Source organism: Fusarium tjaetaba (genome assembly GCF_013396195.1).
Source record: "Fusarium tjaetaba strain NRRL 66243 chromosome Unknown NRRL66243_c0000027, whole genome shotgun sequence".
Classification (NCBI taxonomy): Eukaryota; Fungi; Ascomycota; class Sordariomycetes; order Hypocreales; family Nectriaceae; genus Fusarium; species Fusarium tjaetaba.
The window spans coordinates 18,559-41,405 of NW_023501223.1; the positions used below are offsets into that span (position 1 = coordinate 18,559).

At 49.4% G+C, this 22,847-nt stretch overlaps 12 protein-coding genes across 12 annotated transcripts; 5 read left to right on the forward strand and 7 right to left on the reverse strand.

The window, feature by feature from the left end:
- Window positions 1-194: 194 nt before the first annotated feature.
- On the forward strand, window positions 195-767 carry FTJAE_1463 (a-agglutinin core AGA1; the record flags this gene model as incomplete). The annotated part of the gene is made up of 1 exon (XM_037347555.1): window positions 195-767. The coding sequence occupies one exon, from the start codon at window positions 195-197 to the stop codon at window positions 765-767; it is 573 nt and encodes a 190-aa protein (XP_037211416.1).
- Window positions 768-1,034: 267 nt separating this feature from the next.
- FTJAE_1464 (phosphatase inhibitor) lies at window positions 1,035-1,578 on the reverse strand (the record flags this gene model as incomplete). Its single annotated transcript, XM_037347556.1, has 2 exons — window positions 1,035-1,306; window positions 1,368-1,578. The coding sequence occupies 2 exons, from the start codon at window positions 1,576-1,578 to the stop codon at window positions 1,035-1,037; spliced, it is 483 nt and encodes a 160-aa protein (XP_037211417.1).
- A 652-nt stretch (window positions 1,579-2,230) lies between these two features.
- On the reverse strand, window positions 2,231-4,449 carry FTJAE_1465 (uncharacterized protein; the record flags this gene model as incomplete). Its single annotated transcript, XM_037347557.1, has 2 exons — window positions 2,231-3,882; window positions 3,936-4,449. 2 exons carry the CDS (start codon window positions 4,447-4,449, stop codon window positions 2,231-2,233), a joined length of 2,166 nt encoding a protein of 721 aa, XP_037211418.1.
- A 318-nt stretch (window positions 4,450-4,767) lies between these two features.
- On the forward strand, window positions 4,768-5,548 carry FTJAE_1466 (ribosomal MRP49; the record flags this gene model as incomplete). The annotated part of the gene is made up of 3 exons (XM_037347558.1): window positions 4,768-4,806; window positions 4,924-5,030; window positions 5,083-5,548. 3 exons carry the CDS (start codon window positions 4,768-4,770, stop codon window positions 5,546-5,548), a joined length of 612 nt encoding a protein of 203 aa, XP_037211419.1.
- Window positions 5,549-5,908: 360 nt separating this feature from the next.
- Window positions 5,909-9,644, reverse strand: FTJAE_1467 (other hect domain protein; the record flags this gene model as incomplete). The annotated part of the gene is made up of 3 exons (XM_037347559.1): window positions 5,909-6,831; window positions 6,881-8,901; window positions 9,169-9,644. The coding sequence occupies 3 exons, from the start codon at window positions 9,642-9,644 to the stop codon at window positions 5,909-5,911; spliced, it is 3,420 nt and encodes a 1,139-aa protein (XP_037211420.1).
- Window positions 9,645-11,306: 1,662 nt separating this feature from the next.
- FTJAE_1468 (ubiquitin ligase (Hul4)) lies at window positions 11,307-12,220 on the reverse strand (the record flags this gene model as incomplete). The annotated part of the gene is made up of 2 exons (XM_037347560.1): window positions 11,307-11,994; window positions 12,042-12,220. 2 exons carry the CDS (start codon window positions 12,218-12,220, stop codon window positions 11,307-11,309), a joined length of 867 nt encoding a protein of 288 aa, XP_037211421.1.
- A 1,901-nt stretch (window positions 12,221-14,121) lies between these two features.
- FTJAE_1469 (Plectin S10) lies at window positions 14,122-14,792 on the reverse strand (the record flags this gene model as incomplete). Its single annotated transcript, XM_037347561.1, has 3 exons — window positions 14,122-14,167; window positions 14,228-14,640; window positions 14,754-14,792. The coding sequence occupies 3 exons, from the start codon at window positions 14,790-14,792 to the stop codon at window positions 14,122-14,124; spliced, it is 498 nt and encodes a 165-aa protein (XP_037211422.1).
- Window positions 14,793-15,180: 388 nt separating this feature from the next.
- Window positions 15,181-16,029, forward strand: FTJAE_1470 (uncharacterized protein; the record flags this gene model as incomplete). The annotated part of the gene is made up of 1 exon (XM_037347563.1): window positions 15,181-16,029. One exon carries the CDS (start codon window positions 15,181-15,183, stop codon window positions 16,027-16,029), a length of 849 nt encoding a protein of 282 aa, XP_037211423.1.
- A 362-nt stretch (window positions 16,030-16,391) lies between these two features.
- On the reverse strand, window positions 16,392-17,018 carry FTJAE_1471 (cytochrome c oxidase subunit 6b; the record flags this gene model as incomplete). The annotated part of the gene is made up of 4 exons (XM_037347564.1): window positions 16,392-16,426; window positions 16,485-16,548; window positions 16,605-16,717; window positions 16,967-17,018. 4 exons carry the CDS (start codon window positions 17,016-17,018, stop codon window positions 16,392-16,394), a joined length of 264 nt encoding a protein of 87 aa, XP_037211424.1.
- A 405-nt stretch (window positions 17,019-17,423) lies between these two features.
- Window positions 17,424-17,979, forward strand: FTJAE_1472 (NADH-ubiquinone reductase complex 1 MLRQ subunit; the record flags this gene model as incomplete). Its single annotated transcript, XM_037347565.1, has 4 exons — window positions 17,424-17,486; window positions 17,585-17,600; window positions 17,707-17,769; window positions 17,822-17,979. The coding sequence occupies 4 exons, from the start codon at window positions 17,424-17,426 to the stop codon at window positions 17,977-17,979; spliced, it is 300 nt and encodes a 99-aa protein (XP_037211425.1).
- Window positions 17,980-18,227: 248 nt separating this feature from the next.
- FTJAE_1473 (peptidylprolyl isomerase) lies at window positions 18,228-18,710 on the reverse strand (the record flags this gene model as incomplete). The annotated part of the gene is made up of 2 exons (XM_037347566.1): window positions 18,228-18,341; window positions 18,390-18,710. The coding sequence occupies 2 exons, from the start codon at window positions 18,708-18,710 to the stop codon at window positions 18,228-18,230; spliced, it is 435 nt and encodes a 144-aa protein (XP_037211426.1).
- An 887-nt stretch (window positions 18,711-19,597) lies between these two features.
- On the forward strand, window positions 19,598-22,767 carry FTJAE_1474 (uncharacterized protein; the record flags this gene model as incomplete). The annotated part of the gene is made up of 2 exons (XM_037347567.1): window positions 19,598-19,794; window positions 19,848-22,767. The coding sequence occupies 2 exons, from the start codon at window positions 19,598-19,600 to the stop codon at window positions 22,765-22,767; spliced, it is 3,117 nt and encodes a 1,038-aa protein (XP_037211427.1).
- Window positions 22,768-22,847: the final 80 nt, after the last annotated feature.

Sequence of the window (22,847 nt, forward strand, 5' to 3'; positions counted from 1 at the left end):
ACGGTCGCTTGAGCCACAGAGAGACGCCTGGGGATCTTTTTAGTGGGCCTTCGCTGTCACTAATCCTCCCGCAGAAATGGGCACTGAAGATCTACCTAAGATGGATCAAAGTTACTTTTATGTATATCCATCACAAGACTCTAATTGACAGATCGCCTTACGCCAAAAGAATCCCTTGATCAGGCCAGCGCATCATGACTATCTGCGCATCCTGCCGTATTGCCCTTCGGCGCAGCATCACACATTCTACAAGACCTTTGATAGCTCGGTTCATAACAACGAATTCGTCAACGGCCGCCTCGATTCTAGAGAAACCCACCTGGTCCGTTCGAAGCCTTCTACCATCCTCACCAAGTTCAGCTCCCGCAGAAAAGATCACGCCCTCCCAATTACACCACCTCCTCCGCCTCTCAGCCCTACCGTTGCCAACTACACGCGAAGACGAAGCTGCCATGATCAATACCCTCCAGAGCCAATTGCAGTTCGTCCGCGCCGTGCAGCGTGTGGACACAACCGGGGTTGAACCCCTGCGGGCGCTCCGTGATGAGACCATAGAGGCTCGACAAGAGGTGACAATTGGCCTTGCTGAATTGCAAGAAGCCCTGGATAAGGAGGTTCGTATAGGACATTATCAAAGGGCGAGGAGGGTTAGAGAGACGATTGAGTCCGAGGCAGAGAAGTGGGATGCCCTCAAGACGGCTGGCAAAACAGCTGGAAGATATTTCGTGGTTGAGAGTGCGAAGAATGATGCGGAGGGTGCCGAGTGATTGAGATATAAGTTCGCAAGATAGCTAGCTACCTTGTATGAGTCCCTCCCAATGAGATACCCCTCTGTACATTAAATCCTCAAATGGAAGATTCTAAACCATGTGATTCTGCACTCATGTTCGCTTGAACCCTGCCCAGATATCGCTATGCCACTAGTAGTCTTCACATACACGTGCCCAATCCATAAGTATCTATGTTCGTATTATCATAATTAACGCTCATTTCGCATTGCCCTTTTTGTTCGACGGTCCGGCGTCCTCGTTGTTCTACGACTTGGTTTCCGACGGTCCATCCTTGGGCTTTGGCTTGGGCACCTTCTCGTACGCATTCGGACTCGGCGCCCTCTTCTCTTTTCCCTTTCCATTTCTCCTCCCACGTCCGTGACTATGTCCGTGTCCATGCCCACAGCTTTGGCGCTTCCCGCCCGCTGGTTGTGCCCCGTCGCGGTCAGAGCCAGAGTCTGAATCTGAATCTGAGTCGGAGGAAGACTCGTCGCTGGATTCGTCGACGGCTTTTGGCTTATGGTAGATACAACACACTATTGGAATCTGTGTCAATATATGGGCGTACGTTGGTCTAAGATCATAATGCTCACTCACCTTTTGAGCTCTTGCGTCCAAGACCTTCATTGTCTACCACGTCCTCTGCCCACTGTACGGATCGCCCATTGGCCGCATGAGCACCTCGAAGTCTCAGGATCTGAGGTGCTTGTTCTCTTGTTTCTGGTGTTTGCGTCGGGGTCTCGGTTTGTGTTTGTGTTTGCGTTTGCGAAGGCGCTGGTGCGCTTCGTTGTTGTTGCCGTTGCGACATGGCTGTGTTTGATGTGGTGTTCGACGTAGCTATAGCACAAGCGACTATTTGCGTCCTTTGATGTGTTTGTCGGAGAGAAAGAAGTGATTTCTCCCGGAGGATGTGGTGTTGTCTTGTTAATAATGTTGTCACGCGCTTATTGATGGAATCGTATGGCAAATAAATGATTTGCCATTAGCATCGGCATTCAGTTGTAAAGATACGTACCTCTCTTTTCACATCACAACTTGTCCGATTTATAACCAATCATTAGATGCGAACTTCCATTCGTAATTTTCTATCCTGTATTAAAAACAACCTATCCACGTCTATTTAAGGACTTTTCTCTTCGATAGCTAGGTAGGTAGGTATGAAAGAATTGACTTGATAAAACTAAAACTGCTATTCTTCAATGCTAGGGTACAACTTTGACATTGCAACTACACTAGGTGATCTTCCACGCATTAACTTAGTTAAGGGGCCAAGTAAATCAACCAGGATGAATGCTTCCTTTGCCAAATCTCATAGTTCTCTTGTAGTTCTATATTACACAATGCTTAGATACAGTCTATACTTGGGGTGATATACAATTGACATGGTAATGCCACCATCATCATCTACTCATTCATCATACAGCCTTAAATCGTACAGTGTCCAACCACCATGACAGAGCTCAGTTGATCGCAGCTCTCTTCTCGGCTTTGTCCTTTTTCTTGGCACCCTTCATACTTCTTCGCGGTCGACTCCTCTTGTGCTCTGGCAATACACGAGGCTTGTTGTGTAACCATCCTTGGATAGGTTGACGAGAGCCAATGAATCGCCCCTCGGGACTGAAGACATCAACTGCTGGCCAGCCAGGCTCTATCACAGGCTCAGGCTTAGGCTCAGGCTCCTTGCGCCTCTTCACCGCCGGAGTGTTTGCATCTATTCGCTGAGCCCTCATGACTGCAAAAGGATCAGACGTATCGACCTGCTTCGGCTTGACCCTTTCCTCGAGTCGGGGTTGTTGGTCTGGAAATACCTTCACAGCAACATCCTGCGCGCGGACTTGAGCAACAAGCTCAACATAACCTACACCCTCGATGAGGATGTCTGTCGACAACACTCGGAAAGGAAGCCTGTCGACGTTTAAACCAATCGCATTCTTCCGCGTAAGAGGGCCGGCTCTTTGTCTGGTGACGTCGTGAGACAGCTTAAATGTTCCAGCATGCTTCATCTTGCCTCCAATTCCAGGAAGCATGATACTTGGTACACCGATGGATTCTCGTGTCTGCTCCTGGAAAGCAATGGCCTTCTCAGTCTGAGTGAGATGCTCCTCTAGAGGTGTAAAGTTGTACGCCAGGAAGACCAAGCCCGGGTTCTTTGGTGTGATGCGAATAAGACCTCCTCCCAGTATGAGGGACTTGCCAGGCGTCATTGAAATCTGCTCAGGCACAATGCGCTTCTTCATGATCATTGATTGACGGCATTCTTCCTTCACAAACAAGTCCAAGTCGCTTCGTGCCAAGCCAGGAAGGTCGATTAATTCGCCTTTTCCGTTTCCAAAAGGTACTCGAATTGGCGATGCTGTTGTTCCAGGCAGCGAGGATACGAGAGGCATGTCGGGATAGTTCTGAGCAGGCTGAGGGGGCGGAAGCAATTTCCCAACATCGACGTCTTGCTCTCCGACCTGTTCGGTATATATCGATTCCGCACTGACGCTATCCCGAGGATATGTTGACACTGATGCCCTCCCTGCGTCCTTGCTTGGCCCCATTCTGCCTTTGGGATAGACAGCCTCAAAGAGCTGACTTTTGCCCACATTGACCTTTCCAACCATCCACCCCGCGCCACCACGCTGCCAGATATCTTCTTTAACCTCCGTGCACCACCAAGCACGCTTTGCGCTGACGCATCGAACATTGCCGAGACGAACCCTACCTCCAAGTCGGCCAAGAGCATCTCGTAGTACTTCACGAAGGTAGGGCATCATTGAGTCCACAATCTCTTTCGTAGGGCCAAGAAGATCGCCTCGAGTGATGATAAAGCTCAGTTCTGTCTTGCGATCATTTTGGTACTTGCCCGATCGTGATCTTCGATTGCGCGTCCTGATGGGAATGTCGCCGAGAAGAACATTAAGTCGTGGGATTAGCGACATGGGGAAATCGGCAGCATCAATGACATGATAAATGTGATTATACTTGTGCGGTGATTCCTCGATGGTTTCACGCAAGGACTCAACGGTGGGATGGAACATAGCAACCTTTGCTGTGTCGCTCGAGGTGCTATAATGCTGTAAATTGTGGCACCGATCGCAGACAGGCTGTTTATCTTGGGGCAATGGTTCTTTTGACTTGTTAGCTTCTGTAAGATTCGTAGTAGAAGAGTTAGAGGCGTACTCGGAGCAACATTTCCCTCCTTCTCAGCTCCAGTTACCAAGAGAGAGGGATCTAGGCCAAGAGCTTCCAGCTGACCTGGGTCTAAGGATTTGAGGACGCCATCGACAACTACATCTTCCTGGCTCGCTGTATGCTGACGCTCAAAAGCCTTTGGGTTCAACCACTTCTTAACTCTTTTGCTCTCAGGGTCGAAATAGCCCAGCATTTGCGGATCATTCGTTTGCGTAAAGGCACCGCATCCTGTGCAATTTAATGGTAAGCGTCTCTTGGGGATCCCAAGGCCCAGAGATGAGTGTTCGCTTGTTGTGATTGGTGTATCTTGGACTGTCGCTTCGGTGTGAGTACGTCGTCGAGTATAAATCGGAGTTGATAAAGGCGTCGCTTTTGGTGTTCTATGAACCCGACTCGAAGCTCCGACGGCCGGACATAAAAACAAAGGAACACTCGATGAAGCGGGTGCTTCACCGATACTGAGAGCTCGGTTGATCCATCGAGCTGACAATGCGCGATGCATTGCGTTGTTTCTATAGTGAAGAAACGAATTCGGTTTGTCGCAACTAAAAATGTTGGACTTACACAGATTGTCCCAAAAATTTCCTAGGAAATCATACCTCCACTGTAAGTCAAAGTGGCATACAAACAACCCCACCAGCCAGTTCGGGTCAACGCTCGGCCCGCAGCCTCGAGCACAGCGTTTCCATTTGGGCAGGGGTCTATGATTTTCTGGGCCTAGAGCCGTCGACTTTTTGAAGCATTGCGACCACGGGAACTGGTTCGATTCTCAGGAGACGCTTGCGTAGCCTTTATAGATTAAAGGTTTGCGCAGTCCAAGATGAGGTCTCTCGGTGAGCGCCTTAACAAGCTTCGTGCTGTAAGTCAATTCTCTAGGTTCGCATCTTAAGGGTACCTATGGCTGACAGTTGATATAGAAGGTAGATATCTCTCCCACAAACGACGATCCGCGATCCATTGCTCACGATTGAACCAGATCATTTCCTTAAGATGCGGCCCAGGCGCAGCAATTCTCCCCCCAGAGGTGACCAGAATACATATGGACTTTGCAACGAGCTTCAAGAACGGTCATATGGGCGCCAAGTTAGTCCATACATCAAGGTCTCCAGCACATCAACTAATACACCAAAAACAGAAAGTTCTGGCGTGAGAACCTCCCCCGACTAAAATACCATAATCCCTCAGTTCCTATGATCGTCAATCGTCACAGCCGGAACAACAAGAAGCCTACAATCTCTATCTATCTCCGCAAACCCGACGCTTCAACTCCCGCGCCCGCTACTCGTTCCCAGCCCTCCTCATCACGCAATAACATGTCCAAGGCCACACCACCGGATGCTGACGAGAAGATTGTCACCGTCGATATGACTGAGAAACATTCTTCTCACATTCTTGAATACGTACTTGCCGAGACCCGTGCTGTCCCCATCAAACCCACCAAGGAGGAGATTCGCGAATTGCAGGAGTTGGACGCCATGGCCAGACAAGCCGAGGTCGACCGAGCACGTATGAGGAGCCTACGTGAGGAGAAGAAGCGTGAGGAGGATATGTTGAAGCGAGCCCGGGCTGCTGGCGGTGTTACTGAGGAAGAGGATTCGTAAAAAGGCTTGGAGTGAAAGAGACCATAACGATGCTGTACAATAAATGTGTATTAACGAATGCCACGTATCTGGCAAGTGTACAAGTTGGAAATTTACAAAGTTCCACTACCTTTTGCTTGGACTTGTATGTCGATCGATGCGTAAATGGATTGCTGGGCTGCCGTACATGTGCATCGTACGTTTCAACGTTGAAGAACTACGATTCTCCCATAGAATCTCTTATAGACAAATAAATTCAGGTTCTAATTGCACCTTGACAGGTTCTGTATATAGATCTACACTCCCGAAACCCCTTGAACTACCTATCAAAACTCCGTAAATGAAATGAATGCTTATTCGTAATTTCATCAACTGTACCATTTACTTTATCCCAAAGCCCTCGCTTTCATGAACAGCAGTCCACAACAACTTCTCTAATCTTTCTTTTGAATTGTATCGTGACAGGGATAGCATGTTGAAGCACGTTCGGGCAATAGGGAACCTGCCTTCATCTTCGCCGAGGCAGGATATCTTAATCGGCAGTACAGCCGCACCCATAGCAGGAATTCGATCGCTACCAGTGATGAACAGGAGTAGTTTCCGTTGATCTTGAGATGACGCCGCCTGAAACGTCTCCCAGAACCAGTCAATAACGGGCTCGGAACCATCTGGCTTCTTGGTTCCCCAGTTATCATATTCAGCGACTCCCCTCAGCGAGTTGATGTCGAGCTCTTCATCAGAGCCTCGTACAAGGAGTTCAATCTCTTCTGGCCTAAAGAGAGACAGAGCATTACCTCCACATACAGTGTAGAAACCTCGTTTGAAAGGCTCGAACTGTCTCGTTACAGACACATCGATTATGTGCCGCACGTAAAGGTCCACGTATTCTCGACGGTTACTGTTGGTGACAGGGATGCGTTCGCCTCCAGGGCAAAGGGGAACCTGCACCTGAGTACCGTACTTATCCATATCAATAACGAAATCGAGACAGAAGGTTTCTTCCACATTGCCTTCATATTCTAGCAACTGCCGTAATCCTCGAGCTAGTCGAGGTCGGTATTCTGCCAGGTCTTCAAGGGTGTAACGCATAGGAGGCTTCGGATGAGCTGATGCCCCTGTGCCGTGTGTTGGGGCAGATGCAATAAGTTTCCGAAATGCAAAAGGAGGGAGGGCCACATCCAGAATAGTCGAGTTGTATATAGCAAGTCCCATCACGACTCCGACCAAGAAGAATTGATCGGAGGTTTCAAAAGCGTTCGGGTTGAAATAACAAAACTGAGAATCCTCGTCATAAAGGAAAAGGCCTATCCAGAGTCAGCAGGGCCCCTATTTCTGTTGGGCGATTCAGCTTACCATGGTCGGGATTGAAAACTTCTCTGGCTAGGAGTAAAAACCACTCTTTCCGTAGACCACCAGCATCTACTCCCTCCTCACCACTAAAAGTGATACGAAGACCCTTTTTGATATCCTCACTCCCACTTCCAACCACCTCACTGACAGCTTTTAGACTATCATCCACCAGGCAATCTCGGCGAACATTTAGTTCTAGGAACTGGTTGATAGCCTTGCGACTCATGATACTATCAAAAAAGGCGTCACGGGCTTTGCTCTGCATCTGACGACGAGCATCGTGCTCAAGAATATGGTTCTTGGCCCATATGCTCAAAAGGAATGGGTACTGGCAGAACGTGAACTTGCTCCTACGAGCTTCCCAATTCTCAAAGTCCGCAACCAAGTCAGTGTAGTCGATCATTGAATTGTAGAAGTCGCTCGTTGGTAGAATTTGTCCGTGAGAATGAACGTTAGAACGACCCTCGGCCGAGTCCGGAGAGAATTCTTCAGTTCTCCGGCTGTGTGGCAAGTTGTTGGCAGCGAAGAGGAGCGCCAAGACTCGCGAAGAAGCTCTGATCTGCCAATCTTCGGCATACATGATTTTCTTTTCAGGCTCCTTGGCCTTGTTCGACGAGTTTGCGCGGTTTATCTCATCGTAGAGATAAGCTCCTGAGCGCCCTTCTTGCATTTGTGGTATCAGGCCAGCTGTGATATCAACTTTCACCTCTTGCTTCTTCCCACTCTGTCGAATCATCCGATATGTTAGGAAACCAGATGCCAACTCTTTGGTACGAATGAAGCGAGATGGGTGATGTCTTGAAAACCAGGTGATCAACTGGTTATGGCATTCAGCCGACGAGTTTGATACTAAGCCCACTATGCGCTTGATGATGCCCGAGTGTTGCCCAGATAAAGGTCCAGATTCAGGGGTGCCAGCTTTTCTCTGCTGTATCGGCCTCGGAGCAGAGGGCAAATTTTTGTCGAATTGTAGAATTCCCCGAAACAACGTTTCATGTTCGTGTAGTAATGGGTTTTCTAGGATGATTAGGAGAAATCTCAAGTCAGCTGGATCCTTCAATGGCCTTCCAGGTCTTTTTAAAAGCATTTCAGTTGCTTTAAGGAGAACTCGCCGAGCATGTTCTTGGCCCTGCAGTAGTTCCCGCTCCATTAATTGTAATTCTCGCTGAGAAGGGGTTAAGAAGCTTTTCCCTTGACACATCTCCTCGTAAATCGCAAACCATCCCTCAGCAGGATTCACAATAGAGTTGTACCATTTTATGAGATCGCCCCAACTCATTTGTGGTGTCTTCGTGTTGACTGGCGCGCTTGAGAAACTTCGTTCCACACGGTTTGTCGACGGCCGTCGAGGCCGAGCGTCTTCTTGGTTGCCCATCCACCATGTCCCGTTCTCAGCAAAGTCACCTAAAAGTAGCAACTTTGGATCGAGGTCGCATGATCCATCATCGAATTGCGGCGTAAACCGCTCCTCTCGCGGCTCGCGTGTAGCATAATTTCCTGAAGGCTCGCGACGATGCCCTCTCTGTTCACGAGGTTCACTAGGTAGCATTGGCTTGCGACGAGTCGATTCGCTTCTACATCTAATGGGCAGGCGGTGGTTATGTGTTAGGAATGATGAGTTAATACATTCGAAAGAGCCAAAGCAGGCGACGATGTAGTCTTCCAGAGCCTTGAATATCCTTTTCGGGTCGCCCTCAGATTGATCCGGCGATTTACGTTGCTCTTTTGGTCCGCGCTCTTGCAATATGTTACGTACTGGAGGTCTTTCGGTGTAAGAGGAAGAGAAGGATCGCATTGGCGTAGGGTTCGGTCGGGCGGGACTCGACCGTAGCGTCGGTTCCTCATCGAACACATAATGGGAAACCTGTATAGCAGGCGATTTGGATGAAGGCGCTGTTTCCTGTCTAGGATCGACCGGCGCAAGGCTTTGGCCAGCAGCCTGCATTCGGCTGCTGAATGACAATTTGCTCTGCGACGGCGGTTGTGGCGGCGCCTCGGTAGGAGGTTCAGGAATTGGATGTAACCTCTTAGAAAGGAAGGATTGTATCGATTGCCGAACCAGTCGGTTTGTCTGTTCGATCGAGATATGCGGACCTGCACCTATATTAGTGATTACCCTCTTCCTTTTGCCTTTAATTCTACCTCGAGTTGGGACAGACCGGGAAGGATCCTGGCTTGCATCTCTACGTGACTTGGAACCATCATGATCTGCACTCAGAGGCTCTAAATCGTTGACTGTAGTACAGATCGTGCATTTGAACACCTTGAGCTCCCGCGGCCACCGTACTAACGAGCCACATGTCATGCAGTTGCCCGTCGTGAAATCCTTACTTCCTACAGGGCCGCTTCGAGTATGAGAAGGGATTCGAGCGTGGGTCTTTGGTGCTTGTCGAGGCATTGTCGAGTCATCCTCTGCAAATCCCAGGTCAGGCGGTGGTGCGCCGACTGAGTTCTGCCTCTTTTTCTTGCTGCTGAAGAGAGAAGGAAAAGGCTGGCTCATAGAGCGTGTGTGCTGTGGTCGACGAGGTTTGGAAGATTGAGGCCGCGAGGGATGCAAATCAGACTCGTCGGAGCTGGAATCGGCGTTTGCATTGGAGAAGGATAACTCGAGGCGATTCCCGTTCGATGTGTTTGGCAGATTCGTCGAGTAAAGCGCAGGCAATGTGGTAGGCGTGTGTAAGGCCGTATTGTGAATTCGACTGATGAGGTCACCGTTAGAGTTGTTGTTGTTGGGTTGCGACCCACGACGACTCGGCCAGGGAGTCATTTCTAGGGAAGTTACTAAGGATTCAGGGAGGCGATCTCGTGCAAGTCACGAGACACTTGTCGAGATAGGTAGGTAATGATTCTGCAACTTGTGGATAATTGTTCGGAAGAAGAAAAGATATTGAATCAGAGTTTTAAACGTCTTTTGTTAGTCAAGCATGATGGACATGATCCAAAGTCAGCATGATCCGAACGGGAGTTGACGCCAGCAGCAGACAAGCCCAGTTCAGCTCGGCGAAGTCAGCCAAACAGACCCATGCTTTGTCTTTTAGGACCTAGTTTCCAATGGTGGGAGGAAGAAGAAGAAAAAAGGAAGAAGAGTGAAATCTGGAGGACGAGTCTGCGGAAACAAAGCAATGAACGATGAGTGTTGGATGGGTGCAGCTCAAGCCGTGGCTGTGGTTGGTGAAACAAGCCCGGTTTGTACGCACGTATATTGGATGGTAGGCAGACAGTGTTGATGATGAGTAAAGATCCAATATTAGTATTGGATCCAATACCTTGTTTAGGTACCTTATGAGTCTATGAACCCCAATGGCTATGTCCGTAATAATAAATCGAATGTAACGCGCGGCCGCCGACTTTTGAGTTCCTGATTATCTTGGCCCATTTGGTTCTGACGGATTCATCACAGACCCGTAGATTTCCCCTTGTCTCTCAGACGTCTCCGCGACACCCGGAAATTTTGGGCGTTGAACTCCAATTGAATATCGCCTGTAAACGCCGAGAAGCAGGGGTTTAACGAGAGGCTTGACGGATACGGGCATTACCAGGGCTTCCAAGCAAGACGTGGAGTTCCTGGCGGCCAGTGAGACTGTGAGGAATGGAGAGGACGATATGAGATTCAGGTGTTTATCAGGTCTCATCCTCTTTCACCGCAATGGGAAACGTGAATAGCCTGCCCTTTAAGGTACAGGACAGGTTTGACAGGTGAGTGTATGTACGGATCCTGTATCTTTTTTAATATGACCTCGTAGTATTGTTAGTGGTAGGCTTCTTTAACCCGGTCCAATGATCGTGAAGCTAATGGCCGCATCTGGGTTTGATAAATTGGATGCTGAGTTGCTTTATTTCGTATCTTTTTTAATGCTGCAACAACCCAAGTTTGAGACTGCGCTGCAAATGCAACTGCTACGATTATTTTTAATAGAATTCTTAACTTCTGAAATATAGCAGTGTCTCAGGTAGGGAGATAGCAGAGATACATCAAAACGTACCGTTCAGTTCACACCATTCCACTGTATTCAGTTGGGTCCCCGCAAACGAATCCATCCATGTCTCTGGTGGTAGACGCTGGCGGCCGAAGCCGGCTCTTATTATGGAAGCATCATCAACAAGGCTGCTAAAGTGAATGGCAGTGGAGCATTCATATGCAAGACACAATGGGCATTGTGGGCTCGCACTTGACAAGGGACTCTTATCTTGTACGAGAATTACAAAGAAAATGTCATCATAGCCTGCAAGGTAACAAATTGTTGACAAAGCTCGGTCATCTCGACGGTCCATCACCAACCCTAAAACTGGAAATCTGACGACCTTTATTGTACATCTGACTCTATCCCATTAGAAGCCAACACAAAATGTATGGAACTAGGTCATATCTATATCCAAGAAACCCAATATCAAATCCTGATCATCAAGGTACGGTTTCCTGGAGCGTGTATCAGCACCACAATATCTCCACGCATTTCGGTTCCAAGTCAATGGGGACATCAATCTCTCTTATGGTCTCATTGAGCCATGACTTCTCTTTCGCTTCCACGCCGACTCCAACAAGCCTGACTCTGTTTGAAGCCACCGCCCCATCTCGTGTTGTCCCATGCAGAGTGAGTTCAGTTTGGCCTGCGGCGATGTTCAGTTCACCTTTCAGCTCTGCCAATGTTTCACTATGGCCGTTTCGAAGCTCGAAAGTACAAAATCCATGGTCAAGTTCGACAGGGCCTGAGCACCTCAAGCTGAATATGATTGTCACGTCATTACCTAACCGCGAAAGCTTCTTGACTGCCATTCTAGGCCCTCCAATAGCCTTGAGTGGCATATCGAGACTGAGGTTGCACACAGACGAAATGCCAAGCGCTCTGACTGTGCAGTTGCTGTTTTGGAGCTGAAGGTTGGTTTCACCGTCGACTATGATGCTCCGAACAAAGGCACAGTAGTTGGTGTAGTCGATGATCTCGATACGCTGTTCCTGAGCAACAAAGTCTGTGCCCCAGAAACTCGTCTGCGTCTGGGGTAACTTGATCCGTCCAAATACGGCCCCATTGAATGTCAAGGATGCCTCCGTTGATATGACAGTGCTAGAGATTGTTCCTGTCCCAAACATGCGACCCTCGATAACAAGTTTGAAGGAGCTGAAGCATTAGCAAGCCATAGCATAAATGGTGGGCATTACGCTTACTCTTCAGTAGCATTGCTGATCTTGAATCGAGTGACTTGAAGCCTTGCAAGGTCCAGCAGGTGCTGTACAATAGCATCCGCAATGCCTAATGGTGAATAAGGTGCCCTTCTGTTACGGTTTTCGGAATCAAGGGCCGTTCGGGCATACTGTTTGAAGAGAGGAGAGCTGGAGATAATCATGACGGGCGATTTGCCTGATAACTTTCAGATCTAATGCAAAGTTGAGGAACTACAAACGAATACAAAAGGGAATAAATAGCAAAGAACTGATGTGACGGGTCTGAACTTAGTGGTCCATTGCACGTCTATGCGTCAGCTAAAAGCGTATGGCAGGTATAAGCACTGCTCGATGAATATTCGAACACGTACAACTCAAGGCCATCTTATGCGTAATAGAGATAGAATATCAAGATCATCATAGATTCCTTTCAAAGTATGATTACCTGCCTGCAGATATCTGACTGTATGCCCATCCCCATCCCCATCCATAAACTCATGCTAAATGCTGAGGAGCAAGGCGCAGAGATATAAACACCAGTTCATCGCTGACATAAGACCAGTTAAACAGTATTTTTCAGTTCCTATTTACTTCTCGCCCAATTACAAGGCATAGACCATGTTTCCTGTCAGCTTAGAGTGATGATTATGCTGTTGCTGACCACAACACATCTAGGCTAGGGGAGGAAAGAAAACCCAGGACTTCAATCCTAACTGATAAAAAGACCGAGGTAGTCTAGTATAAGTTTAGGATAAGCTTAGTATACCTTTTACTGGGTTTATTTTGATATCTTATATCAGGGTCTGATGTTTTCTTGCTCCCTGAGTTTAGGTTAGAATGCCTACCTAGGTACTCCGTAGGCAGAATCCCTAGGTAGACAAGATACTGGGTATTCTAGGATTCTTATAAATTCTTGCTAAAAAAGAGTACTCGAAAGTTAACAACATGTATACCTAGGTTAAGTGGTGACATGGTGTGTGCGGACTTGAGCTAACAGCCTTGATACTAACTAAATACCTATGTCGGTATTCTATAACTCCTGGGATGCATGTTATGTCTGAAAAGCATCTGAATGACGAGAAACACGATATTTGTTATATTCAAGTATTCAAGTCATAGTGAATCATAACGCAGGTATTCCCTCTATCCGCCGATGTGTCATATATCAGTGCTGTAATAAACATCACCGACGATCAACGCTTCTGGGTGATTCAGAAGCATGTCTTCCAGCAATGAACTTAACACAGAGCGAATCTCGTGTATTGTATCGAGCAGCTTACCCTGACCTTCTTGGCCTTGGCCCAGGCACAGCAGATGGGTTGAGCAACGACAATGACAACTAGAGGCACCAGACAAGAAGAATAATTACCCCGTATCAGATACCTCGCGAATCCAAGGCTTGCCTTGATATGTAGACCTTCCAAGCTACCTAATACCCAGGCAGATAGGTAATTGACAAATCTTCGTGATCAGAGACCCAAATGCCATTACTTTGTCTCATCAAGAATCCTGTCACATGTTAAGAGTGAGATAGTGGCTTGGTTATCAATAATTAATTTAACGTCCATTGATTTATCTCATGTCCAGAGAATCTGTTCAATTTATCCTCCAAGAACAATCCCTGGCCCAAGACATGAAATCCTCAGTCAAGCATTGAGTACGGCACATTCGAGGGAACCCTCCCGAGCCATCAGAAATGAATCAAAGTTTCAAATAGCCACAAGATCACAATCATTATACGTCATAGCAGGAGTTTGGATGAGCGGCACGGATCGTTCATTCAGACGTGCCTCGGTGGGCGTTTGGCATAAACATAGAGGTCTCGTCTCACATCACTGAAAAGATTGACGTCTTCACGAATCTCCCGAGCAATTATCTCGTTTCGACGGCGGCAAACATTGACCCTGATGAAAATGATTCCGAGGTTCTAAAACCCTCAAACTCCCACGGTGTCCCCCACGCAACGCAACCCAGTCACACGAGCGAAACCCATGGTAGAAATTGCCCTCCATTTTTTATGAGTACATGCCGATACCCTTCGAAATGCATCTCATTCGTGACCACCTAAAGGAAATGGGTTCGTTTAAGAAGGGGGGGCAGCGCCACGTCCACGGCCAAATCCACCACGGCTGTATCAATTGTTAGCAATTCGTCCCGTATCCATCAACTTGTCCAAAGGGCCAACTCACAACTGAGGAGCGAACTCGCCGGGAGCACCACCCTCCTTGCCCTCGCCAGCATCCCTTCGTCGGTATCCACCCTCACGGTCACCTCGGTCACCACCACGGCCACGGCCGAAAGGTCGTCGCTCGCGCTCACCCTCGCCGAGCATGCCACGGGGAGGAGCGTGCGATCGTTGTTGCTTAATGTGGGTAGCGGGAACGATCTCAGCGGGGAGGTGAAGCCATTCGCGGAGGTAGTCGAGACCCTCGGGGGTCAGGGTGTAGTAGTAGTATTGCCAAGAGAACTGGGTCTTGACATAGCCGCGAGAGTTGAGCGACTGCAGAGCCTTGATAACGAACAGGTTCTTGGTGTCAATATCAGGGTGCTTGGGAAGGTTGAAGTCCTTCTGGGCGACGAGAACACCCTCGCGGAAGAGGTACTATCGGGAAACTGTTAGTTATGTGCGCTATGATTTTGTGCTCTCTTCCGTAGCTCGCAGTTCTCCGCCGTCGTCGTTGCGCAGAGTTGCTCGGTGAATGTAATGGTTATTACCTCGTGGATCTTCTTGCGGTCGGCCTTGGGAATCAACATCGTGGCGGTATTTGCTGCTCGTCGGAAGGGTCGATGTTGGAAGGTGGCAGTTTAGGAGGGACGAAGACGACTTCTCAAAATGATAACTTTTGTGGGCGGAAACCCTACTAGAATTTGGCTGTAGCGAAGTGGGGTGGAGACGAGGTTGCTCTGCGGCTGATTTCACGTGATGAGGACGACTGAGCTGTGGCTGTGCTTGTAGGTGTGTGGCAGTCGGGTAAGGTACCTTAGTTGATGGGAGGGCCCGCTTATCTGCAAGGTGCAGGCCATTTGCATGACAAACAACCAACCAAAGCGGCGTTGATGGAATCTTTGCGACAGGTCTTCTCAATCATTCATCACAACGGCCTCCACTATCTTTCAAACCGAATATATCCCATAACATACCATGGCTCCCCGAAACGTGAACGTGCTGGTCACTAGCTTCGCTGGTCTAGGACTACCACCGACCCTCGTTCTTCCTCTGGCTTCATCGACAACAGTTACAGAACTGCGCCAACGCATAGATGATCGACTCCCGACGACTCAGTCAAGACTCATCCTCACCACACTTTCCAACAAGCAACTTCCAGCCTCATCAGACTCTCCCATCTCCAGCTATCTCTCCACTGCCGACGATGAATTCCTTTCCTTGCGACTCGCTGTCCCCCTTTGTGGTGGCAAAGGTGGTTTCGGATCTCAACTTCGAGCCGCGGGTGGTCGCATGTCTTCGCGCAAAAAGAAGAGCCAAGAGGACCACGGATCTAGCCGAAACCTGGATGGGCGACGTCTGCGTACTGTTAATGAGGCCAAGGCTTTAGCCGAGTATCTAGCTATCAAGCCCGAGATGGAAAAGAAGGAGAAAGAGAAGCGCCGTGAGCGTTGGGAACAGATCGTTCGAATGTCAGAACAGAAGGAAGCTGAAATCAAGTCGGGCAGCAAGAGTCGTCTTGACGGTCAGTGGGTCGAGGACAAGGAAGAGAGCAGTGAGCGAACTCGAGAGGCTGTTCTGGCTGCCATGAAGGCTGGTAACTACAAAGACAACTTGCTTGGCACATCTCACGATTCAAGCTCTACACAACCAAGCAATGACCAATCCGGTTCAGATGAGGACAAGGGTACATCATCAGACCAGTCAACGCCGCCCTCCGTCGAAGGAGCCAAGGCCGATAAGGGCAAGGGTAAGGCTACGACATTCTTTGGATTCGATGAGGACGATGAATTTATGAGTTCAGACGATGAGGATGAGGAAAAATGATGGGTCTCGTCAAAGTGATCATCAAATTGGGGATTTGTCATTACGACTTACCTATACTGGCCAATCGCAACAGCCATTTTTTGGATTACGGAGTATGGAATCATGGAGTATTATTTGGGAGTTTGAATTGCCAGCGCTTTTGCATGAGCCTCATATAGCTAAAATGATAGCAATAATCTCATTCGACAATCTACCACTCAAGCCTCGAGACGTCATCACAATGCGGAAAGCCAGTGCTCAAAACACAACAGTCAATATTTGGGGTTAGCTTTGAAAGCAATATCACAAATGATACAATTGCAGTGTGTCTGCTCTGACTCTTCTAACAACATCCACTAGTCCATCCAGTCTACGGGGTCGGCTTAGGCGTCGAGCTTGACGGGGAAGTTTCCGGCCTCTGCGCAATACGTTAGTCCTTGTTCGAGATCAATTGGAACCACTGAGGTTCAACATACCGCGCTGCTCGTCCCAGCGCTGATACCAGCCGGAGGGGCAGAGAGATCGGTAAGACAGCCAGAACTAGACGTCAATTAGCATGGACGTCGCCGGTGGAAGTGATTCTCGGCAACTCGTACCTGGCGGCAAGGCGCAAAGTCCTCACCCTTGGCGAGAATGCACTTGTGGTAATCGACGTAGTTTTGCCAGCAGTGCTTGGTCTGGTTCTGGTTGGGGAAACGGGCGTCAGTGCCTATGAAGTGTTAGATCGAATCGTGGTAATTGACGCTAGTGCAATTGAGTATCGTCGCCGGGATCGCGTAATCGCAGTCTGTCTGTCGTCGAGGAGAAATCGGTGGTGATAGTTGTGGTGGTTGTAGAGGGATTCGGGCTTACCAGCTGCGTAGAAGTGTTAGCCTCGGAGCCAAATCAGGTCATTTTTTCGAGCCCGCAACGGCAGTACCAACAGCGGGATTATCAGGGAAGCAAGCATTAAACGTACCAGTGACAAACTTGAAAGGCTTGGTGACAAGCTCCTGACCGTCGTCCGACATCGTGAATAGCTTTTAAGGGGAATTGAGTTGGAGGAGGGGAGATTCTTCTGGGGTCAATGACGGCGAGTATGGAGCTCGGTGCGTTTAGGATGGAGAGGTTGAGTAAGTATCCAATGCGTCGACATTAGTAGAATGGATTGGATGGGTGTGTCGGCTCGAATCAAATCAGGTGGTTCGATTTCCTTCCGGGAGAGCTCAATGTGTGCCTCAGGCTACCCTCGGGCCAATGGCGTATGGCGTAAGGCACCCATCTCGACTGGTGGGCCTGCTAGGCTCTAACAATTGCACATCAGCAGATGTTCGTTCGGTCGGCCAACTCCAAACACTCCTTCCAAGGCCGATAATTTCCAATTGAACCATCACCTCTGGACTTTGATTCCTTAGACCCTCCCCACTCACTCCAAGATGCGTTCTACCACTGCTCTTCGAATGTTCAGGCAGACGCCTCGCATGTTGCGACCCGTCCCCGTGAGTATCTCCAATTCTATGCAAATGACCTGAGGGAACGAGCTCTTTAGCCCTCGGCTCAGTATGACATCAATTGCTGACCCAGCTTCATTTTATAGAAAGAGGACCAGGCTGGTATGTAACGCTACAAGTTCCCGACGGTGCCTAATCGAGCGACCCGATCCTACAAATGCGGATGCGAAAACTATCTCAATTGGTCTGCATACTGACAGAATCCAAGGCCACACCATCTCTCAGCGTCTCCGAAAGCTCAAGCAGATCCCTCCTGAGCTGTACCCTCTCGGTAAACCACCACGACTCAACTGAACCATGTCTTGTCTAATATCTATATCTAGCTGTCGTTGTTGGCTTCGCTCTCGGCGCTGCCGGCTACTCCATCTCTCGCAAGTTCCTTGTTGATAAGGACCTCCGTCTGGCCCGACAGGGTGCCGCTGGCCGCCATGATGCTGGCCATGCTGAGAGCCACGCCGAGGGCGAGAGTGAGGGTCACTAAGTTTGTCATAAAGATAGGGATGCTATTGGGGAAATGAAATTGTTTGCATGTCCACATGTCCTTGGAAGGACAGTACTGTACATTTCAGATGAGTGCGGTAGTAGGAAAACACATCAGGTCTAAAATCTGAATATTCTCAGTGATGATATGTCACCTTTACTCGACAGCAACCGTGAATCCAATCCAATGCCTTGAACGCCTTCGCTATGCCGGCAATAAGCTCAATAACAAACCTCCAACTTGTATTCTCATTCAGGTTTTGGTCCTGCAACGTCGAGTTGTTCCAATCCTTGCATGGGGTCAGGGCCAGCACCTGACACTGCTTCTTCGTCATCTGCCGCATGCTCGGCCAACCATCCTTCCTACGAACCATGTTAGTTTGCTTTTCAATCGTTTCGGCCGTAACATACCTTCTCCCAAATAGCTGTTTTGCTACCAAGCCCATCCTCTGCGCTTTTAGGTGTCTTGGCCTGTGATACCTTGAGGACCTTTCCGAAAAACTCCGATTGATCCATGTTATCAATAGCCTCCTTCGCATCAGCTGCGTCTTCGAACTCGACATAGGCGAATCCTCTGTGTGCCTCTGTAGAGTTTGGCGCATCGGGTTTTGGTACCTTGACCTCGACTATCTCACCGAATGGGATGAAAGCGTCGAGGACATGACTCTGAGTTGCCATTTGAGATAGTCCGCCTACATAGACAGTGGCTTTCCATCGAGCTGCCTCTGACATTTTGGAATGATATATGCGCCGTTCAGTGATCGGAAGAAGAATGGATGGTGTCAACGTAAGCTTGAAAGTCCTTGAAGTTGAGCTCATAGCATTCATTCAAGGTGCGGTTGAGTAGCTCAGAGGTTCTGCGCCTATCACGTGATCATTAGAGCTTTCTGATCTTGACTTACAACAGTTGTCTTCTGGCTGTTTCATGACTGTAATGGCTATACCCACGCAGGATACCAACATAAATAGTTGATAATAACTTTCAAGATGTCATTCAAGGCTTGATTGATGATTTTCTGACACGCAGCTTCTAAAATTAAGGCATATGCTGTCCTTTTCGTCTCCTGTAAGTCAGTCTGATCACAATACCGATTGGCCTTTAAACTTCCGCATTTTCCCATGTAATTCCTTGCTCATTACAACTCCTAGTATTTAGGATATTCCAGGCTTCTCTCGACTCGTTCCCCTTTTCACTGGCACTCACCTACCTATAAACATCATACCTCAGATACCAGAAGCTGATCAAGCTCTCTTTTCACGTGACAAGGAGCCCCACCTTCTGAACAGCTCAGCTCAGGAGGCACGGACGTGGCCACAGGGAGCTCAGGACTCAGGAGGAGCCGGGCAACTAACGGGGGGAGAGCCAGCCTGCCTGCAATCTGGCATCATACCTCCCACTACCTACAGGACACACCTCCACCGACCTCGCCCTGCTTCGTTCGAACTCCTTTTGAAGCAATACTGCGGGCAGAGGCGACGATTCGTTGAGAACTGTATGGAGTTTTCTCAGCCGCAATTGTCCATTTTCTTGTCTTTTTAACTCGTCTTATTATATCGAAACACCATCCTGAGCTGGTACACTTGTCGCGTTAGTCCCTAAACTCCCCACCATCACCATCATGGTGCGCCTTCGAGACATTCCACGAACGGCCGCCTTCGCCTGGTCACCAGGTGCTGGCAAGCCAATTCTAGCCACCGGTACTCATGTCGATTCCCCCGACGAGAGCAACAAGCTCGAACTCTGGGATCTTGCTCTGGACGATCAACAACAAGGCCTCGAACTACAACCTGTCGCCAGCATCGACACCGACGCTAGGTAGATACTCAAGAATGCGCTTTTGAAACCCCATGTTCTGATCAACACTTCAGGTTTTACGATGTTGCATGGGGTCCTCCCAGCGAGGATCACCCCAGGGGTATCATTGCTGGTGCCCTCGAGAACGGCTCCCTAGACCTTTGGGATGCCGAGAAACTTATTGCTGGAGAGTCTGATGCCTTAATTTCTCAAACATCAAAACATAGTGGCCCGATCAAGGCACTCGAATTCAACCCCTTGAAGCCTCAAATCCTCGCCACAGCTGGCGCCAAAGGAGAGCTCTTCATCTACGATGTCAACGATATTACCAACCCCTTCCGACTAGGCAATTCTACTGCCCGATCAGACGACATCGAATGCCTCGCATGGAACCAAAAGGTCTCACACATTCTCGCCACCGGTGGAAATGGTGGATTTGTCACTGTTTGGGACCTGAAGACTAAAAAGGCTTCTCTAACACTCAACAACAATCGAAAGGCTGTCAGTTCCATTGCTTGGGACCCCAACAACTCAACAAAGCTCCTGACAGCTACTCCTGATCACAACTCCCCTGTCATCCTTCTATGGAACCTGCGAAACTCCAATGCTCCCGAGAGAACGCTTCAGGGTCACGAGTCTGGTATTCTGTCCCTGTCTTGGTGTCAGCAAGATGCCGACCTATTGTTGTCCTCAGGTAAGGATTACCGTACCATCGTGTGGAATCCCAACACTGGGGAGCGGTATGGTGAACTTCCAGAGGCGACAAACTCCGCTTTCCTCACTCGGTTCAACCCTCACAACCCCAATCTTTCGGCAACTGCCAGCGCCGACGGCAAGATCACTGTCCAGACTCTCCAAAACACCAACCCTGATACTACGAAGGCCGCGGCTGAGAAGAACCTTGATGATGAGGACTTCTTTCTCCACGCTGCCCAGGACAAGCCTCAAGATTCCTCTTGGTCATTGGCCAAGGCTCCCAACTGGTTCGAGAGGCCCGTCGGTGCTTCATTCGGTTTTGGTGGAAAGATTGTTGTGTTCAAGCCCAATGCTACCCAGCCCGGGCAGAAGCGTTCATCGAAGATCTTGATCACCAATTTCACTGTTGACTCTGACATTTCTACTGCTAGCCAAAAGTTTCAAGAGGACATCGCATCCGGCAAGATCTCTGAAATCTGTGCCGATCGGGTTGAGCAAGCCAAGACTGATGAGGAAAAGGCTGATTGGAAAGTGATGGAGACTCTTGTTGGCGAGAATCCCCGTAGCAAAATCGTCGAATATCTTGGCTTCAACAAGGACACCCTCACGAATGGCAGTGCTGAGGAGACATCCGAAGTCCAAGAAGATGAGGAAACCAAGCCATCAGATGAGGACGCCGAAGAGAAGAAGGAGAAGCGAGTCTCGAGCTTCTTTGATGGTGCTGAGGGCGATAGTGACGACTTCTTGTCCAATCTCGCCGCTACAAAGGGCGCCAAGACTGATAACCCTTTCCATCTTTTCAGTGACTCTGATACCACAGTTGAAAAGAACATCACCTCTGCTCTAATGTTGGGTAACTTTTCCAAGGCAACTGAACTTTGCCTGAAGGAGGACCGTTTCGCCGACGCATTCTTGATCGCCAACTGTGGTGGTCAAGAACTTGTTGACAAGGTTCAAGCTGCGTATCTGTCCCGCAAGAGCGGTATGCCAAGTTACATGCGTCTGCTCGGTTCTGTTATAGCTAAGAACCTCTGGGATGTGGTCTACAACGCCGATCTGGAGAATTGGAAGGAGACCATGGCTATTCTTTGTACATTTTCCGACCCTGACGAGTTCTCTGACCTCTGCGAAGCGCTCGGCGACCGAATCAACGAAGATGGCGATCGAAAGGACGCCTTCTTCTGCTACCTAGTTGGATCAAAGCTCGAGAAGGTTGTGTCTATCTGGGTTGACGAGTTTGACGAGGCTGAGCAGGCTGGATTGAAAGAGGAGACTGAAGACTCCACGTTCTCGGTTCATGCTAAGACCCTGCAGAATTTTATCGAGAAGGTCACCGTCTTCCGTCACACCACCAAATTCCAGGATAACGAGACAAACTTGACCTCGGATTGGAAGCTTTCCGTTCTGTACGACAAGTACACCGAGTACGCAGATATCCTGGCTGGTTACGGTCAGCTAGAGACCGCCCAGAAGTACCTCGATCTCCTCCCTTCCAGCTACCCCGCGGCGGAATTGGCGAGGAACCGTGTGCGTCTTGCTACCAAGAAGCCTTCTGCTCAGCCCGCTTCACGAGTGCCAGCCTCATCGAGCCGGACATCGTCCAGGCTTCAACCTGCTGTTGGCTACCAACCCCCTCAACCCGCACCTGTGGTTGGCACTGTGCCTGGCTCTGTCCCAGCTAATCCCTACAGCCATATTGCCCCAAGTCCTGTCGCTCCTCGACCAACTGGGTCGTCAGCACAGCAATATCAGCCCCCCTCGAACCCTTATCAACCACAGAACAGTTATGCTCCTCCTGCGCAAACAGGATATGGCGCGCCAGTTGGTTATCAGCCTCCTGCTCCAACGGGATACGGTGCTCCCGCCCCCTTGGCGCCCCCACCGATGAGCGGTCCTCCTCGAAACACAACACCATCATCAGTGACACCTGCGGCCAAGATGAAGAACATGGACAACTGGAATGATGTCCCTCTTGTCACCAAAGCACCCCCAGCACGCAGGACCACGCCCAGTGTACAGCCCATCACATCTCCTTTCCCTGGCCAACAAGGCACAGGTGTACCTCCTCCACCTCCTGGTGCGTCTCCTTTTGGACAGCGAACTGGCTCGACTCCCCCTCCGCCACCTCCCAAGGGATCAGCGCCGCCTCGCGTTCAGTCACCTCTTGCAGCTCCTCCACAAAACTTCCAGGCTCCTCCACCTCCTGCTGCCAGTAGCCATAACCCATACGCGCCCCCTCCCCCTGCTGCCGGTGCGATCCCCCAACCAATGCCCAATGTCGTTCCTCGAACAGCATGACCGTACAATGCTCCTCCAGCAGGAGGTCCCCCCACTAACCGATATGCTCCCACTCCTGTAGCGCAGCAGCAGCAGTACAG